The sequence below is a fragment of the Leishmania braziliensis genome, assembly GCF_000002845.2.
Source record: "Leishmania braziliensis MHOM/BR/75/M2904 contig, possible fusion of chromosomes 20 and 34".
Classification (NCBI taxonomy): Eukaryota; Euglenozoa; class Kinetoplastea; order Trypanosomatida; family Trypanosomatidae; genus Leishmania; species Leishmania braziliensis.
In genome coordinates, this window is record NC_017947.1 from 68,313 (window position 1) to 85,898 (window position 17,586).

A 17,586-nucleotide genomic window follows, 5' to 3' on the forward strand; every position below is an offset into this window, starting at 1 on the left:
AGGCGATGGGGGGGGGGCGGCGTATAGGTCATGGATGTGGCGTTTCTCCCACATCTCCGGCCTCAGCTTTTTTCCCGTCAAGCCTTTCCTCTCTCACACTCCCTGCCGCGCTGACACATGCCCATGTGCACGTGTGTTGCTCCTTCCACTTCCGCTTTGTTTCTTGTTCAGCCCTTCACTCTGCCTTCGGTCGTCTTGTTATCGCGCCTTAGCTGACAGACCTGTGCATTCGCCCCTCCTTCCTCTGTGCGAATTCGACGAGGTCTCTAGCGAGCCAACAGAACAAAGACTCCACGTGCGAACCAAATGCGCAGAGGAACACCCACGCGCTTTCTCATGAACGCGGTCAGTGTGGAGGTGAAACGCGGCATGACAGGAGCTCGACGGCGAGAAAGCGTGTTGCTGTGACAGTGCGTAGGCCTTTTGAAATCGATGCCTGCAGACTTGGAGCTTTACTTTACCGCCACGTCAAGGATAAAGCTGTACCGGTAGGACTGAGGAGGACGACGGACGACATACATACTGATGTCAGACGAACCTCTAGCCTCTTCTGCCCCCCCGCTTTCCCTCCCTTGCATCACCTCCATAGATTTTTACTCCCATGTGCCGCTTCCACTGTTATCAAAGTGCCGTTCAGTACTCCATGTGTGTGTGTATGTGGCTGTGGCTGTAGCCGTGGGGGCATCTCCTCGCTTCTTCCTGTTTTGCTTGCTGCTTTCTCTCTCAGATTAGTACCTGCATCTCGTTCATGCATTCACGCACGCCCGTGCAGGGGGAAATTGACCGCAAGTATCGACAGGTCAGCATGCGCTTGTACACGTAGACATGTCTTACGCGCTCACTCACTCCATCCAACACGACATCATTCTTATTCATTTCTCTTTTTAGTTTTTTGTTTGTGCTTTGCCTCTCTCTTCTTCCTCATCGTTGTTACGTTTCAGGATTGCACCTCACCGCGTTCATCTCCGCCTTCCCCTTTCCCGCGCACCTCCACACAGCGGAGCACGTACCCACGTACACCTACACCGAAAACACCAGTGCACATGTTTCTTCCTCTATTCCCGTGTATCTCTGGCCTCGTCTCTCCACTTCCTCCCGCTCTTCTTCTCTCTCTTCTTACGTTTCATGCGCTTTCTTGTTTTTTTTTTTTTTTCGTCCCCTACCCGTCTCACCCCGATGTGATTTCGCTCTCTCTCGCTCTCGCTCTGTCTCTTTCTCTCCCATCTTTTCCTTCATCGATTCACCCGCCTCGGCTCTCTCTCTCTCTCCTCATGTGGGCACTATTCCTCTCTGTCTTTCCTCCTGGCCGTGTTTTTGCCTGCGTGTGCGTGCAGGTTTTCTTTCGAATGTGGGGTCGCCCTTGTTAGTCAGCCTCTCGCACTCTGCTTCTCGTGTCGTCGACGTTCCTCGTGTTCTTCTCGACTCACGTAACGTGCGTGTGCAGCTTGTCTGGTAGATTGGGCCAATAAAGGCGTGGCTACGCTCCTTCTCCCTCCCCTAATTCCTCGCCTCATCGTGTATACACACCCACAGACAGACACACAGCCATGGCTGACCCTATCCCTTTTCCTTCGTATTACTTTCACCGTATTCGGCCTTCCTTGTTATGATGTCGCGTGCGTGTGCGTGTGCGGGCGTCTGTGCGTGGAGGGGGGTGAGTGCACGTGTGTCGGGGTGCTATCCTTCTTCCTCCCCCCGTCGTCTACCTCCTCTCCCTCTTCTCCGTCTGTGTGTCTGACTGATGTCATCACAGCGGGACGTCTCGCCGAGAAACCAATGATGGAAGGATAGGATCGCGGATGAGCAATCAGCACGCCCACACACCCTCTCACCGCAACACACGTGCAAATGCAGAAGACACAGAGAAGCGTGAGGCATAGCGAAAAGTCCAGGACCAAGTGAACGCGTGGTGAGGAGAGCGGCGGGGACAGCCTGAGGCGTCGTGGTGGACACCAAGAGGGAGGCGGTGGCCTGTCGAAAATATTCTTATGGGGCTGTATGACGCACCTTTTACGGGCTCGTCAGTGTTCCGCCTGGTTGCCCTTGCCATTCCCGTCCTCTCTTCCCCAACACCGTTCTCACTCCTCCTTTGTGCACTGGGCTGCCTCCTGCATGCACTAGCACCTACAGGGTTCAGGTGTCTCATCTTTTCCCATACCCCCCCTCTCTCTCTTCATTTCTGCATGCTCGTCTCTCGTTCTCTCATCACTGCGCTGGTCCGTGCCCACTGACGCTCATCATGCGTACCTTTGACGTCTGCTGTTGACTCGTGAGAATCGAACCGACGGAAAAGAGAGTCATTTACACGGGTGCGCGACAAAGCATAGAATCACACGCGCACAAGAAGCGAAACCATCAGTCAACTGCTTCGATGGCCAAACCCCAATCACCTCCGAACGTTTTTTTCTCCTTCTTGTTCCCATTAGGCTCCGCTGCTGTGCAGTAGTGAAGTACGAGAGGCGCGTACACACAACTGCAACAGAGGTGAAAGAGCAGCACACGAATTCGCCTGCTTCAGTCCAGAGATTGCGCGCCTCTGTGTGTGTGTGTGTCTCCTCAGCACTAGCCGAGACCTCACTTTTCTAGAGACGCAAGACCCGACAAGAACGACTAAAAGGAGAGGCGAGTCACCTCAAAGACGCCCGCACGCTCTCCTACACTCTGTCCTACACGCGCTCCCAGTTACGGCGCCGCAACCCACAAAACGACGCCAGAAGTCAAACATTCCCTCCCCCTCCTACTTGTTTCTCTCCTTTCTCTCTCTCTCTTGAGAGGTTGCACATAGACGCGAAATACAGTATCTACAACAGCAGAGTAGACTGGGAGCAGCGTCGTTGTAGTCACACCTCGCTCCAATCAGTTGCAGATCTCGTACAGGGAGGGGGGAGCAGGCACCACACTGGCTGCTGTTGGTACGCCGCGCATACACCAACGCACTCGACGGCTTGAAGGGAGCGAAGGACGAGGTACCAAAACTTCAGCCGCTCCGCCTTTTTTAGTGTTTTTCTTTTTTCCTCTTTTCGCTTCTCCAAAGGAGGGCTGCACCTCTACGGCTGAGCAGTGCTCAATTCGAGCTGCAGACTGAGCCATGACGGAACTCGTGCCATCCGAGGCGGTGCGCTTCGCCAACGGAGAACCCCTCTGCACGTACCAGGAGTGCTACCGGTGCTTTGACGGCCGTGACATTCTTTTCCGCCTGGTGAACGTCGAGAAGAATCAGTGGTTCTTCTACAACGACACCACTGACGTGCTTGTGCATGTGCGAGCGGTGTTTCTCCCCGGTAGTGTCATCCGACCGCTGCAGCGAGCAGATATGCGCGTAATCCCTGGCCCCACTGGCGTAACAGACGAGACGTGCTCCATCGAGGTGATGCTGGACGTCGACCCCGGGTTCACGGAGTCGTTCATCGAGGGAGAGCCCAAGGGCTTTCACCTAAACTTTCGCACAGAAACCGCGCCAGCAAAAGATGTCGTCTTTGAGCACCACCGGCCGACCGTGCAATACGACAAGATCTACCGCTGCTTCAAGGATGGCAACGGACTGCTGTTTCGCCTGGTGGACGAGCACGCACATCGGTGGTTCTTCTGCAACGATACTCGCGACATGATGATGAAGGTGACCGTGACGTTTGCGAACCGCGCAGAGGTGCGCCCGCTGGAATGCACAGTTCCTGGTCCGCCACCCCCCGCCAACGCCGCCCCGGAGAGCGTCGTCTACACCCTCCTTATCGCGCCCGGGTGCACCGAGCCGTTCATTGAGGGGAATCCGGTGACGTACACGCTGGAGTTTTCTGCCGAGCCAGTAAATACTTCGATCACGCCCACCACAGAGGAGCCGGTGGAGTATCTGTACGGCAGCCCCGACCGCGCCATCATTCCCCACCAGATGCACGTGTTCAAGTGCTTCAAGGAGCACGGCAACGGGCTGCTGTTCCGTGTCGTTGATGATGTAAATACAATTTGGGCCTTCTACAACGACACGCCGGACTACGTGATGACTGCGAATATGCGCTACCCGCAAACGAGCGACATACGCCTTGCTCCGGGGGTGCAGGTGATTACCGACAGCGAGCGCGAGGGCGGTGTCATTGCAGCTGTCGAGGTGATGCCCCTCGCCACAGTGCCGTTTCTCGTTGGTGTCCCGGAGCAATACGAGTTGACTTTCACAGCCACCCCTGTTACCACTGTGACGCCATCGCTGACCACCCAAGTGGAGCCGAATCCCTCACCCCTCCCCGCCGACGCAACGGGCCCGGCTGCGGTGCCGCCCCCGGTGCTGCCGGTTCCCGAAGAGGCACCCGTCTACTGCCACCGCGGACCGGATCTCGCCGTAATGCCACACTTTGATGAGGTCTACAAGTGCTTCAAGGACTACGGGAACGGGCTCGTATTCCGCCTCGTGGACAGGACGCAACGCCGCTGGGCCTTCTACAACGATACTTCTGACGTTGTCGCGTTGGTGAGGGTCGAGTTTCCTCCCGGCGCTTACATTCAACCGTTGGGGCATACAGTTCTGGGCCGCGATCCAGAGACCGGTAGCGTCCTTTACGAGCTGCGCGTGAATCCCCTCGAGACAGCGCTCTTTGTGGAAGGGGAGGTGGACATCTTCGCCACAAAGTTTGTGGCGGAGCAAATTCAGACATGACGATCTCGAACTGCATCTTCCGATGCGGCGAGGCGTCGAGAGAGGGAGAAAGCATCGCTCCTCGGAGCTGCATTGTTGAGGTAGAGGCGATGGGAGGTATTGCTCTACGCGCTGTGCAACCATGTTATATACCTGTCGAACGCACGCACGGACGGTGTCAGACTCCTGTGCTGACAATTTGCGCTGCTCTTTCTTGTGCACCCTTTTTCCCCTTCACGTCCACTTGGACGCGGATGTGGTGGTTTGTGGTTTGGGAGGCTTCTCTCTTCACGCGACGTCTGATGTCACCTCAGCACTACCTCTCCCTCTCTCGTGTTCTCTTATTAAGTTGGAGGTGGTCATGCTGTACCGCTGAGGCATACACGAAGTAACGCAACATCGCGCAGGTCACACCCTCTACTTTGCCATCGGCTGGGGCTCACTCGCTTGTGTGGCAACGCTACGGCAGGGTATTGATTGGTAGTGTGAGTGGGAGGTGGCGGGGGAGGTGAGGTGTGTGCAGCGGGGCGCGTAGCTGAGAGGAATACCGGCCATTTTTTTTTTTTTGCGACGAAGAAAATGTAAAAACGAAACTGTGGAAGGGGGAGAGTGACCGCACGCACATGCGCAAAGACGTCCGCTGTGCTTGTCTTGCTTACTTGTTAGCACCATCAATTCCTTCCGCTTTTATTCTTCCTTCGCGCTGCTGTATGCACGCGTGTGCAGGGTGTAAGTCTCTGGCGGCAAAGCCTACCTGTGTCTCACGGACGTCTCGCTCTTTCCGTGGATGGCTTCACCCCCTGCAGCAGCTTTGTTTCCTTTCCTTTTTTTCTCTGCACGTATTGAATATCTCACGTAGGCGCCGAAACTCGCTCTTTAGCCTGTGCCGCTGAGCAGGAGTTGGATTTATCTCCAACCCCTGTGCTCCTCCTCATGATCAGGACTCTCAGTCGGTGGTCGTTCTTTTCGTTTCTCATATCCCTATAATTTTGTGCCTTGCGTGCTTCTGTAGCCGGGCTGCCACTTTGGGTGTTTCTGTGCAACGATACGCGTCGCCACTACCGACACCAGCCAGGCTATCTGTGCATCTCGTGTGACGATGCGTGTTTTCGGCCTCGTCGCTCCTCTCGCATTCTCTGTTAGGCTATGCTTTGCTTCTGTTTGTTCTGTAAAAGCTCTGCTGATGCTGCCTCTCTTGCTTCGACTGGAGAGAGGGTGGAGCGACGTGCGAGCGGCTGGTGGTGGCAGCGGAGTGGGTTTCAGGGGGAGGGAAAGCTGATGTACGTGTCGGTGATTGCTGCGAGGGCACAGACAGCAAAGGCGGCTACGCTGCCAACGCAGTCGTGTAATGTGCAGCGCTTGTGTAGAAAATTTCCCGTTCCGTGCAGCGGGCTGAGGTGATGTACACTCCCGTTGTTGAGGCTGTGGAGGTTCCCGCTTGGATTCTTTGCGCTGCTCCCCCCCCCCCTTCCTTTATTGCCTTGTCAATGAGCCCATGCCTTCCTCCACAGCTGCGATGAGTCCGTCGCAGACGCTTTGACGCGGGTGATGTTGTCTTCTACTCTCGCTTGGTCACGTTGTTACTCGTACCCCCCTTCTTCAAGGCAGCGGTAAATACACTGTGGGTGCCGCTATTCTCTCTTTTGTTTTGCATCTCAAGCCGTCAAAGCCCCGCAATATGCAGGGATTTCCACCTCGCCGCGTACGCGTGTGCACCGGCGTGCATCTTTGCCCCCACACTGTAGAGGGTGCCCTCTGCCTGCGAACAGGCTCCTCCAAGACTGCGCCACTTCCTCTTCCCTTCTGTGCAAACCACGACGGCGTGTGCTCCAGTGTCGGTAGGGAGCGGCAAAGAGAACGTGACGTGCCACGTTGGCACGATAGACACGTATGGAAAGGGTTCATTTTCTGGTGCTTCCCTGCGGGAAACCGTCCGCGGCCATTCATGTTGAGTCGACTCGTTTCAGTTCTCTCTCCCGTCACCCCCTCGCGGTTTCAGTGTGCGATTCGCTCTCTGTCTCTCTCCTGTGTCTTGTTCTTCTCTCCATCTTCCGCATGGGCAGACGCTACTAAGAGGCGCTGGACTGATCCTCAAAACCATTGCCGCCATAGGCAGAGTACTACTCCCACTCTTTCGTTTCTCGCGTAGTCGCGAGGTATCTCTTTCCCCGTTGCTCTCCCTCTTTCCCTCCCTTCACCGCCCTCCCCTCCCGCGCAATCCTCGTCCACTTGGTCCCCACCCCCACCCGCCCACACCTGCTCAGTTGAGTGCAGCTTGCCTCTGACACTGACGCTCCACGCTCGACGTGTTACCTGGCAAACATGTCGGCCAGCGGTTCATTGGTGCCGCCGATCAGCTGGGCACAGCGCCCCGAGTATGTCCTCGTCACGATTCCGCTGCAGGACACCACGGGTGTAACTGTGGAGATCAAGGATGAAGGGAGGGAGCTACTGTTCGCCTGCTGCGCCCCCGAAGGCAAGCAGTACGCATGCACGATCCACTTTTACGGCGCGATATCCTCTGAGGAGAGTCAGCACGTGGTGCGGCCGCGTCAGATCGAGCTGAAGCTGCGGAAAAAGCTAACAAGGTCACTTGAAGACGCCGACGACGAGGTGGAGTGGCCGCGGCTGACCAAGGAGAAGGTCAAATACCCTAACATTACCATCGACTGGTCTAAGTGGAAAGACGAGGATGACGAAGGTGCTACAGACGACTTGGGGGACTTCGGCCTCGGCGGCGGCGACGCGATGGACGGGCAGTACTCGGAGATGCTCAGTCAGCTCATGCAGACGCAGGGAAAGAAGGACGCGGAGGAATTAGCCGGCCTTCCACCCGGCACGATTCCTGAATTTGGCTCGGCGCAAAGGCAAGAGGCCACTCACGGCGCATCTGCGGCAGCCGGAGATGATGACAGCGAGATGCCGCCGCTCGAGGACGATATGTGAGGGGATGCGAGACAAACTGCTCAATTGACCTGTGGCGCCGCTCTGCCGCTGCAGCCATGCAACCCCATACCGGGTCTTTTCTCTTTGTCACACACTCTTTCGATCTGCGTCTCGTGACGTGGGACGCGGCGCAGGCTGCGCGAGGTGCACTGCTCATAAGTTAAGCGGCAGAAAACCTCCTCCCTTCATGTGTCTTTCCCCTATTACCATCCGATCTCTCCCATACAACCAAGCCAATACGATGAATAGGCGCGGAAACGATGGCCTGCCCACCTTGCATGTTGCTCTGCACAGAACTAGTCGAGAAAAGGCAAAAGCCAACGCGTTTCCATTGTCCTGCTATCTCCGCCTGGAGCACCTCGCGAGTTTTGCTTCTCCCTCCCCCCTCCCTCTTCCCCAACGTGGCCACCACAGTGGGGAGGTGACCTCCTCCCACACCCCTCTCATTAGCCGCATCCCTTGTCGCCTTTGAAACTCAAGCGCCTGTAGTGTGTGTGTGCCCTCTAATGTTGTCTTTGCCCTCACTCCCTTTGACTCTCTGCTGCCTCTCTCGCTCGCTCGCTTATTTTTCTTCTCGGTCAGCTGCACGCGTGACCCCCTCCCTCTTCTACGTTTGCTGTGACCGAAAAACTCGGAGGAGGCTATCTCATCACGGCGAGCGAAAGAGTCGAACTGCATAATTTCAGGTTCAAACCAATCGCCTCACTCTGAAAGCGGTACTGTCGTACGTAGCCTTGGAGGCTCGGTGGCAGACCGAGACACAGGCATTCCTAGAGAGGGAGGGGTGTTGATGCAGCCCTTATAAAGGAAGCGAAAATGAGGAACCAAAGAGCGCAGTGCCTGGCGCTTCTTGCGAACCTTCTGCTGTTCGCAGCAGGCGCGCAGGCCGCCATCTCCTTCAAACTCAACAGCATCGACTATCCTGCCTACGCTGACGAGAAGATGTCTATGAACGAGTACGCAGTGCTGCCAGGAGGCAGCGGCGCATGCCTACTGTTGTCGCTGGACAACGGACTGGGCGGTGTCGTACGCTTTACCTATGCGTCGAACGTGTCGAACGTGCACTGGCGCTCCGACGTGGTGGTGTCGGTCCACAAGCCAAGCGTCTCGCAGTTCTCCATGGCGGTTCTCGACAAGGTCGACGCCGTCATTCAAACGAAGCTCTTCAACGCTGTGGAGTTGGCGAGACTGCACAGGCCGAATGAGGTGGTGGGTCGCGGCACCGAGCGACAGGAAATTGCGAATGCCAGCGCTAAGGTGAAGCAGCAGTCTCAGAGCACCACGGTGAGCGTTCGACCGGCGCAGGACGGCACCGGTCCTGCAGCGAAGTTTATCGATGGTCACTACGCTGTATGCTTTCACCTCCTTCGCTCCAAGGCGGTGGCGCAAAAGCCACCGTCGATGCAGTACGAGCAGGTGAAGGTGCAACTTATCGAGGTGGTCTCCACGCGCCACTCCACCTCTCTCTACATCGCAAGACTTAATGACAACGCCGCAAACTTGCAGAATGGTGATGAGACGGCAGGGGGCGCCATGGCTGAGATGGACCGCGAGTATGCAAAAATGATCCGGTCGCTCTTCCGTGCGAGCAGCACCACCGATCTGCGTACCCTTCTTAACCAGGATGATCTGGTGACGTCAGAGGAGTTGAAGAGCCGCCTAGAGGACATGAAAGCTCTGCAGAAGCAGCTCTTCGGGCTCTACCACGGCTTCGAGTACCTGGAGAATCGCTTCCAGCGAATGCGCGCCACCGCCGAGGCAACGTTCAACCGCATCTGGATTTGCATGGTTGTCATATTGACAGTCATGGGCGGCACGACTTGGTTCACCTTCCACTACACGAAGGGCTTGATTATAAAGAGGAAATTAATCTAGCCCGCGGAGGGGCTGGTCCCCATCCCTCCTTCCCTGTCTCTCCCGAAGTCATACCTTCGTGGGGACTAGGTCGCAACGTGCGTAGCTGCTGCGAGTGCGCTCTTTTATATCCGGAGTCTCTGTATGCAGACCCCCGCTCTTCTTGTTTGCCCACCCCCCTCCCCTCCGTCTGCCTCGTGGCCCCAACCTCTTGCTGCGCATCAAAGAGCCTATTTACGTGCGTCACCGTGTACACTGTAGAGCCCCCCCAAAAGGACGCGTCTTCGCAAACTCGTGTGTGGCCCAGGCGGTGTGTCTCTCTCCTCCTCGTCCTTCTCGACCGCAGCACCGCTCTTGTACATCGATCCTGCTGTCGTCTTGCTTCACTGTAGGCGTGTGCCCCCACGTTGCTAAAATGTCTACTTCGTCCCCACCGCCGCAGGGAGGCATTGTCAGCTCCGCCGTTGCGGTGCAGCCAGAGGACGCGTCGCAACTGTCAGCTGATGACCTCCTGCAGCAGATCGTTGAGCTTGTGAATAAGGTGCTAGAGCGTCACTACTCCCTCGTCGAGTTCGACGCTCTCAGCCGCATCGGGCTCCTGCAGGTAGTGAACGACATCTTTGCAAAGCTGCAGCCCAGCATGCAGATGGACATGCAAGCGACTCCACCCGATGAGGCCATGCCACGCATGCTGGACTTCCTCTTGAAGATTCTTGGCTACCGCGTACCAGTCTTCTTCCAAGGCAGTTTCCCGCAGAGCTTCGCCGACGGCGAGCCTCTTGTGGTCTACCCAACCATGTATTGGATTCTCACACACATGGAGCTGAACGAGAAGCGCGTCTATCTTGCCCGCTTCCTGCAACCACTGGACATCCCAGACAACATCCGTGCCCAGGATGAGGATGTGCGCACCCTCTTCATGCAGTATCAAGCGCTACGTGGCGCCTTCATTCAGACCCATCAGAGGGTCGACAAGCTTCGCTCTGCCTTCGCAGATCCAGTGGAGGCACGCCGAAAGGTCGCTGCCTTGGAGGATGAGCGAGACCGCCTGCAGGGGTACATCGAAGTCGCCCTCAAAAAGTTGGTGGCTGTGCCGGAGAAGGAGATGCTCCTGGCATTCAGCAAGTCCCTCCGCATGGCACGTGAGGAGAGCGCCAAGCTGGCTGAGCGAGAGGTGGAGCAGCAGCAGGCCACGGTGTCTTCTGAGGCCCGCCGCACAGAAATCAACACACGTCTGCAGAATCTCCGCCGCGACGCAGCGGACGGCCGCGTCGAGATGATGATCCGGCGCATGAAAGACGAGATGGACACAAACCGGATGAAGCTGCAGGATCAGCTACCGCAAGAGCTTGAGTCCATCACGAACGAGAATGCCGAGCTGCAGAAGCTCGTCTCGGAGCCGCTGGACATGGCAGCGCTCATTGGAAAGGATCGCAAGTTGGACGACGAACTAAAGGTGTTACGTGCAAAAGTTGAGCAGCGGCAACAGCCCGGCGCCGACGGGGCCTCCATCCCGCGCTTTCGAGACCAGGTGCAGCGCGTCATGGCACGTAAGGAGGAGGTGCTGAACGAGCTGAGCTCGCTGCAGGCCGACAACAACAAGGCCCTCAACGACATTCGAGAACGCCAGCTACGCATCACTCAGCTGCAGTCCGCTACAAACATGCTACGCAGCGATGACTTTCGAGACTTTTCCAACCAGGTGCGCGCGAAGAAGGCGGCAACGGAGGGTATGCGCACCCGCCTCGCGGAGCTGCGCACTGAGTGGGGTACGCTGACCTTCACCGAGGCGACGCTGCAGGAGCAGTACAATGCCCTAGACGCTGCCATTGGTAATCTAGAAAGCAAGCTAGGCCTGCAGGGATACAGTCGTACGGTAGAGGCTCTTTCCAAGCTGGCACACGAGAAGGACGCCATAGAGGAGGTGAAGGGCAAAACGCTTGAGGAGCTCTCGCGCGTCGTGCAAGAGTTCACGCTCGCCATTCGTGAGGGTCGCACGCGCCTGGCACCACTCATCAACGAGCTGCGTGCTGTTCGGCAGACGGCGGCAGAGGTTGATCAAGAGTGGGCGGAGAAGAAGTCTCAGTACGAGTACCAGGAGAGCCTCTTGACGGAGGACATTCAGAAGATCGACGAGGACGTCACGCACCTCAAGGAGGAGACGACGATGAGCGAGTCCCTCTACCACCGCGTACGCATCCAGGGCATCCTTCTTGCCGCACAGGCGAAGCGGGCAGAGGAGGAGCGGGCGTTCCGGACTGACCCCGCTGCCTCACTAGACCCGCAGCACAAGACGTATGCTGACTACCTAGCTGATGTGACACGCACGCTGGAGGCACGGACGAAAGAGATGCAAGGCAAGCAGCGCGACCTGGAAGAGACGCACGACACCGGCGTGCGGCAGGTGGAGTGGTTTAGCGCACTCCGAACGATCCTGCATGCCAAGCTGAAGAGCATTCAGGCAGAGGCACCCCCTGCAGGCGCGAGGGATCGCGGCCACAGCATCGATGATGACATTCGGCAAGTCATGGGGCGTGCTGGTGGGGCCGACATGCTCGTGCTGAACAGCAACTAGGCTGGTGGCACGGCCCTCCCCGCATCTGACCCCCTCTCCCCTGGTGCCCACAGAGCCCGCTTAGATGTACACTATCAAACACAGCAAAAAAGCGCGCGCGTGCGCACCAGGGGCGAGGGGGAGGGGCGGTGCGTGGCCTGCCTTAGAGAGCACGAGAGATGGCCAAAGGAAGTGCTGACCAGATGCCGCCTCAGTGCTGGATGGCGGCGTGTGGACGACAAGAGGTGTAGATAGGCATGCACTGTAAAAGTTCTGAGTGACGTGCGTCCGTGCATCCAGTGGTGCGCAGAGTCCTCACCCTCTTCATTCAGGTGCCGCGTGCTCGGCATCGCGTGGACGTTGCAGAGGTCTGGGTGAAGCTCCGCGAGGAATATGGGCATGTGCGTGCGTCTTCGCTGTCTTTTTCGTTGTTGTTTTCTCTCCCCCTCCCTCTCTTACGGTTTGTGCTGACGATCGTCGTCTTGTTACTCGCATGTTTCTGCAGTCTGTGCGAGTGCAAATCGCCGGTGTTAAGTCCAGTGCGTTTGCAAAAGCGACGACGGCGTAGGGTGGGGCGGTGATGTGGCGCCATTCGCCGTGGTGCAGGGAATCGAGGAGGTAGGGAAGACGGGGCGGCGAAAGAAGAAGGCAGTGTAGGTCGATGATGTCGCGTTGCATGCGCGGTACCGCATTTGGTAGGTCATACGTCGTTATCCTACCGTGCCCCATCACCGTCGCGCAACTCTGCAGCTCAACGAAATGCCCTCACGTCTTGTTCGTTATTCTCACCACCCTCGCTCTGCTGCCCCCCTATTCCCCAGTCTTCTGGCCTTTCATGCGTCTCTGGAGAAGTAGAGCTGTGGACGGCACTGGTGTGGTGTACCGTCGGCACTGTTACCCATCTACTCTTCTCTGCTCGCCCGTGTCGCCCTCCCGCCAAGGCGTGCGCGCGGGGGAGAGAGTGGGACAGCGTATTTCTCCTGTCTCCGTCTGCGCCACTCTTTAACTCTTCTCCCCTACCCCTCCCTCTCTCACCTTTGCATCTGTTCTCCCACTCTCTCTCTCTCTCTGTCCCTGTCCTGCGGTTCTCTTCGTGCTCATCTGCGTGTGTGCTGCGGCACATTTTTCGACGAAGCCCGTATACATGCTGTCAGACAGCAGTGTCACTACCGGTGTGTCGCCCTCACTGGTTTGACTGGACGGCGTCCCATTGTAGCCTCGAACGGTGCGCGCCGTGGCGCCTCATCAAATGGCGGCAGCCAGACGCGTGGTGCGCCCGAATGACAGCGTCTTCCACAGCCAGAAAGAATCGCAGCGGTCTGCCCATGTGGACCGCCCCATTCTCGAGCACCGCGCTAGAGCAGCAGTCGACTCCTATTGGGATGACAGTACGATAACTATGAACACCGCCACGAGCGCCGCACGCGCGCTCTCCAGCGATCTCTTGAGTCGACTGCAGCACGACTACCCCACCGTCTATGAAGCACTACACGTGTATAAGAAGGCGGTGCGCCACCTCAAGGACAAGTACGAAGCCAAGGAGACCGAGCTGCGGCGCTGCATCAGCGTCGGCGAAGAGCTGCTTGGCCAGATGGACGTTCTGAAGCAGCGGTGTGAGGTGCTGGCGCAGGAGCGTGACAAGGCGATTGCCACTTTGGGCTTGGCGGCTGCATCAACGGTAGAGCACACACATCCAACAGGTGCTACCGCCTCGAGCTCCAGCTCATGGGCAGAGGAAAAGCGCACTCTACTGAGGTCGCATGAAGTGGAGTGCGAGCGCTATCGCACTGGGATGCAAAAGGTCCTGCAAGGCGCAGCTGCGGCGCAGGCGCAGAAACGAGAGCTGGAGCTTGCCCTGGAGCGCACAGCAGCACAGCTAAGGGAAACCGAGAAGCAACTGCGCACCGCGCAGGACACCGCGGTCGATTGTGAAGCGCGCTGCGCCACCCAGCATGAGAAGGAGATTGAGCGACACAGAGCCGCATTGGCAAGGCAACTGGCTGAGGTACGGCAGCAAGCAGAAGTGGACCGCGAAACCGTTCTTGCCGAGGCTATGGTCGAACTGGAGCGGTTGCAGCGCGCGCTCGTGCGGACCCAAAAAGAGCTGGTAGAGCTGCAACAGGCCTCCGGCGATGCTCAAGCGCTGCAGGCGGAGCTGGCCAGTACTGCCGCCGCCGAGCAGGCGAGCCTGCAGCGTCAGATACGTACCCTTGAGGAGGCTAATCATGACCTCCTACAACGCCTGCAGCGACGAGAGGCGGAGACACAGCTCCTTCGTGCAGAGAGCAGTACCAGCGCGAGGCGAGATGATAGCCAGCGCTCGCCTGCAAGCGCCAATCGAGGTGCAGGTGTGTGTGACAGCGCACTTGCCAACTCTCTTGTCGATCCCCGACGAGAGTCCATGAACGATGTCGCCGATGTGGCTGGTTTAGCCGCGGTGCAGGTACGGTTGCGCGAGGAGAACGCACGATTGCGGCAGAAGCTGCAGGAGGTGGCTCGTCGAGGGCAAGACGAGGTGGATGAAGAGCACGCGGCGCGGCTGTCCCTGCAGCAGCATCTGCACACGGTGGAGGCTCAGTCTCACATCCTGCGCACGGAGGTGGTAGGCCGTATACAGCAAGAGCTTCAACAGGCCCGAGACCAGGTCGAGGTGAGCCAGGCCCACGGCGCGACAGTGCAGAGGGCTGCTGCGGAGCTGAAGGTGCAGACGGCCGCTCTGCAGGAAGAGAAGGCAACGCTGACCGACGCGCTTCGAGCCGAGAAGGAGACGACGGAGCGGCTGTGGCAAGAACTCAAAGCAGCGCAGGAGCGGCAGGACGCACTGAATCAGGAGCTGCAAGGTGCCAGCGTAGCAGCACAGGAAAAGGACCAGCTCGTGGCGCAGCTGCAGCGGGAGAAGAGCCAGCTACTCACCGCGTTGCGGACGTTTCAGGCGCAAGCGGCGGACATCGAGACCGCCCTCACCACTGTCACGGCCGAGCAGTCGGAGAGCACCGCGGCCCATGAAGCTACCGTGTCCCGACTGCAAGACCGGTGCGTGCTCTTGGCGCATGAGGCGGAGGAACTGAGGACTGAACGCGCTGCGTTGCAGTGCCGCCTCGGGGATGCAGAGGAGGCCGTAGATGCCCTAAAGGATGCACAGCGTGTGTCGCAAGCGCTCGTGTGGGAGGCACAGCGCGGTGCCAAGGCCGCGGAGGACCGGGCAAGTTTTGCCGCTAATCAGCTTACGCTTCAGCGACAGACCTCTGCTGCCCGCTTGGCGGAGGTTCAACAGCATCTGGAGCGCGCGCACACCCAGCAACGCGATCTCTCCCGACGGATGGAGGAGTGCCAGCAGGAGCTGTCTCGTAAGGAGGAGGCGCTGCGCAAGCGCGCTGAGGCTCAAGAGGTACTTGTCGCCGAGATTGAACAGTTACGTGCCGATCAAGCGAACCGTGACGAAAGTTTGCGCGAACGCTGGCGCCAACAGTACGCGCAAAGCAGCCTTGAGCGAGAGAGACTCATCGCCATCAAGGAGGCGCATATCGCAGACCTTCAGCGACAGCAGCAGGAGCTTCAGATGTCTCTTGCGGAGAACGAGGACTGTGTGGCGCAGTTGCAGGGACAGCGGCAACAACTGCAGGCAGCCCTCTCCGACTCTCTTGCCACCGCGGCCGGTCACAAAGGCCGCATACAGGCGCTGGAGGAGGAGCTGGCGTGCACCAGGGAGGCGCACCGCACCGCACAGCGCGAGTTGCAGCGTGTCGCAGGAGAGCGGGAGCGGGACTCTAGCGCCACCCCTGCTCTTCAACCTTCTGGTGAATGCGACGCTTCGGCGGCGGCGCGTCTCGCGCAGATGCAAGTGCAGCTCGCTGAGTGTGAAGCGGCCTTATGCGCAGCTGAGCGTTCGCGACAGCTGGTGCAGTGCACGGTGCTGGGATGCTTGATACCGATCGATGCAAGTGGCGCCGTGAAGGCCGACACAGACAAAGTGTGGGATACGCTGTTGGACCTGCTGAGCCACGGTGAGCAGGAGCTCCGCTCACGCAGCACCTCCGCTATGCAGGCGCAAGCCTGGCAGGTGAGCCAAAACGAGGTGAGCCCGGTGTCTGACGACAAGCAAACGGCAGATGCTGCGTCCTTGCCGATCGACGCCATTCAGCGTGCGGCTGCTGGGGTGTTGCGCGCCACAAACAACCTTCTGCGGTACCTGCATGACGCCGATCTGCACCGTTGGAGCTGCGTGATAAACAAGGTAATGGCTGCGCTCGTCGTCACTGAGGCGGCAAGTGAGGAGACGGCATCGGCTGGCGCCGGCCCTCCGGCCATAGAGGGCCCGGCAGCGGCATCCTCGGAGAAGCTCTGTGCCGACCTCGCCTCAGCTCTACGGATGTGGGCGCAAGCCTTGCGGCAGACTCAGGATCATCTGGCTGAGCATGTCGCCCAGGTTGCGAAGGCAGCGCATCTGGCGAGTACGGAGGCGGCGCAGCGGACGCAGCTGAAGCAGCTGACGTTAGCGACTCGCACCGCTGAAGAGCAGTGTGGCGCTCTGCAAGTCGCACTAGAAGAGATGACGGCGAAGTACTCGGAGGTTGTCAAGCGGGCAGAGGCACAGGAGAGTCGTGCGGAGGCACTGCGCCACGATGTCGCCGCGCGCGACATTTGCGTGAGAGAGATGGAGCACCGCCTCGATGTGTGCCAGGCCGAGGTGCAGGCAGAGCGGGCAGAGTGGGTGTCCAAGTGGCAAGAGGTACAGCGGCATCGTGAGGCAGAGAAGAAGGAAGCAGAGGCTGAACATGCTCGTCTGCGTGCGCAGGTGATGGCCACGGAGGAGGCGGCCCATCATTCTACTCAAAGAGCAGTGCAGGAGTCGGCGGGTGCGCAGCAGCAGCTCCACACGCAGCTGCAGGCTTTGCTAGAGTCATCCTCAGCAATGGAGGTGCAGCTGCGACAACAGGTCACTCAACTGAGCCGTGGCAAAGAGGACTCTGAACGGGGACTGCGTCGGCTGAAGAGTGTCGTTGCGCAGCTCGAGGAGCGTCTCAGCAGTACCGAGGAGACTCTGAGGTCTCGAGAGACAGAGCTGAAAATAGCAGTGGCGTCGATGCAGGAGCTGAAGCAAGCGCAGCTGCAGCGTCGTGCGGACGGTGCGGCGGCCAACGCGTTTGAGCAGCGCACTCTCACGGAGCAGGTGGCCTCCCTCCAGGCGCAACTCCTGTCCAGCCAGCGCGACCACGAGATGCAGGAGGCGCTGCACGCTGCGGAGAGGGCGGAGATGGCTGCGTTGCGAAAGGTGAATACTTCACTGGAAACGCGCCTCGCTGAGGTGGAGGGTGACCGAGCCCCTCTGCGAGAGCAGTTGCACAGTCTTCTCTCCTTTACGGAGTAGCAGATGTGCGTGTGCGTCCGTAGTGGTGCTCTCACTCTCGCTCTCTCTTTTTCTCTTCCCACACCTTTGCCTCTGGCGCACACACCGCCTCGTTTATCTTCCGTGGAAGCTGAGGAGACAGAGTTTTTCAACAATGGTAGGTCTATTCAACGGGACTGAATTCCTGCGGCTGCTAGTGCGCAGGTGAACGCATCATGTCACCTCGCGGGTAGGGCAAACGGGCGGCAGTGGCGGCTGGCG

General features: G+C 58.5%; 5 protein-coding genes across 5 annotated transcripts; all 5 read left to right on the forward strand.

Annotated features, from left to right (window-relative positions):
• Positions 1–3,088: 3,088 nt before the first annotated feature.
• Positions 3,089–4,645, forward strand: LBRM_20_0210 (conserved hypothetical protein; the record flags this gene model as incomplete). Its single annotated transcript, XM_001564258.1, has 1 exon — positions 3,089–4,645. One exon carries the CDS (start codon positions 3,089–3,091, stop codon positions 4,643–4,645), a length of 1,557 nt encoding a protein of 518 aa, XP_001564308.1.
• A 2,301-nt stretch (positions 4,646–6,946) lies between these two features.
• On the forward strand, positions 6,947–7,570 carry LBRM_20_0220 (conserved hypothetical protein; the record flags this gene model as incomplete). The annotated part of the gene is made up of 1 exon (XM_001564259.1): positions 6,947–7,570. The coding sequence occupies one exon, from the start codon at positions 6,947–6,949 to the stop codon at positions 7,568–7,570; it is 624 nt and encodes a 207-aa protein (XP_001564309.1).
• An 816-nt stretch (positions 7,571–8,386) lies between these two features.
• LBRM_20_0230 (hypothetical protein, unknown function) lies at positions 8,387–9,445 on the forward strand (the record flags this gene model as incomplete). Its single annotated transcript, XM_001564260.2, has 1 exon — positions 8,387–9,445. One exon carries the CDS (start codon positions 8,387–8,389, stop codon positions 9,443–9,445), a length of 1,059 nt encoding a protein of 352 aa, XP_001564310.2.
• Positions 9,446–9,839: 394 nt separating this feature from the next.
• Positions 9,840–11,999, forward strand: LBRM_20_0240 (conserved hypothetical protein; the record flags this gene model as incomplete). The annotated part of the gene is made up of 1 exon (XM_001564261.2): positions 9,840–11,999. The coding sequence occupies one exon, from the start codon at positions 9,840–9,842 to the stop codon at positions 11,997–11,999; it is 2,160 nt and encodes a 719-aa protein (XP_001564311.2).
• A 1,378-nt stretch (positions 12,000–13,377) lies between these two features.
• LBRM_20_0250 (conserved hypothetical protein) lies at positions 13,378–17,346 on the forward strand (the record flags this gene model as incomplete). The annotated part of the gene is made up of 1 exon (XM_001564262.1): positions 13,378–17,346. One exon carries the CDS (start codon positions 13,378–13,380, stop codon positions 17,344–17,346), a length of 3,969 nt encoding a protein of 1,322 aa, XP_001564312.1.
• Positions 17,347–17,586: the final 240 nt, after the last annotated feature.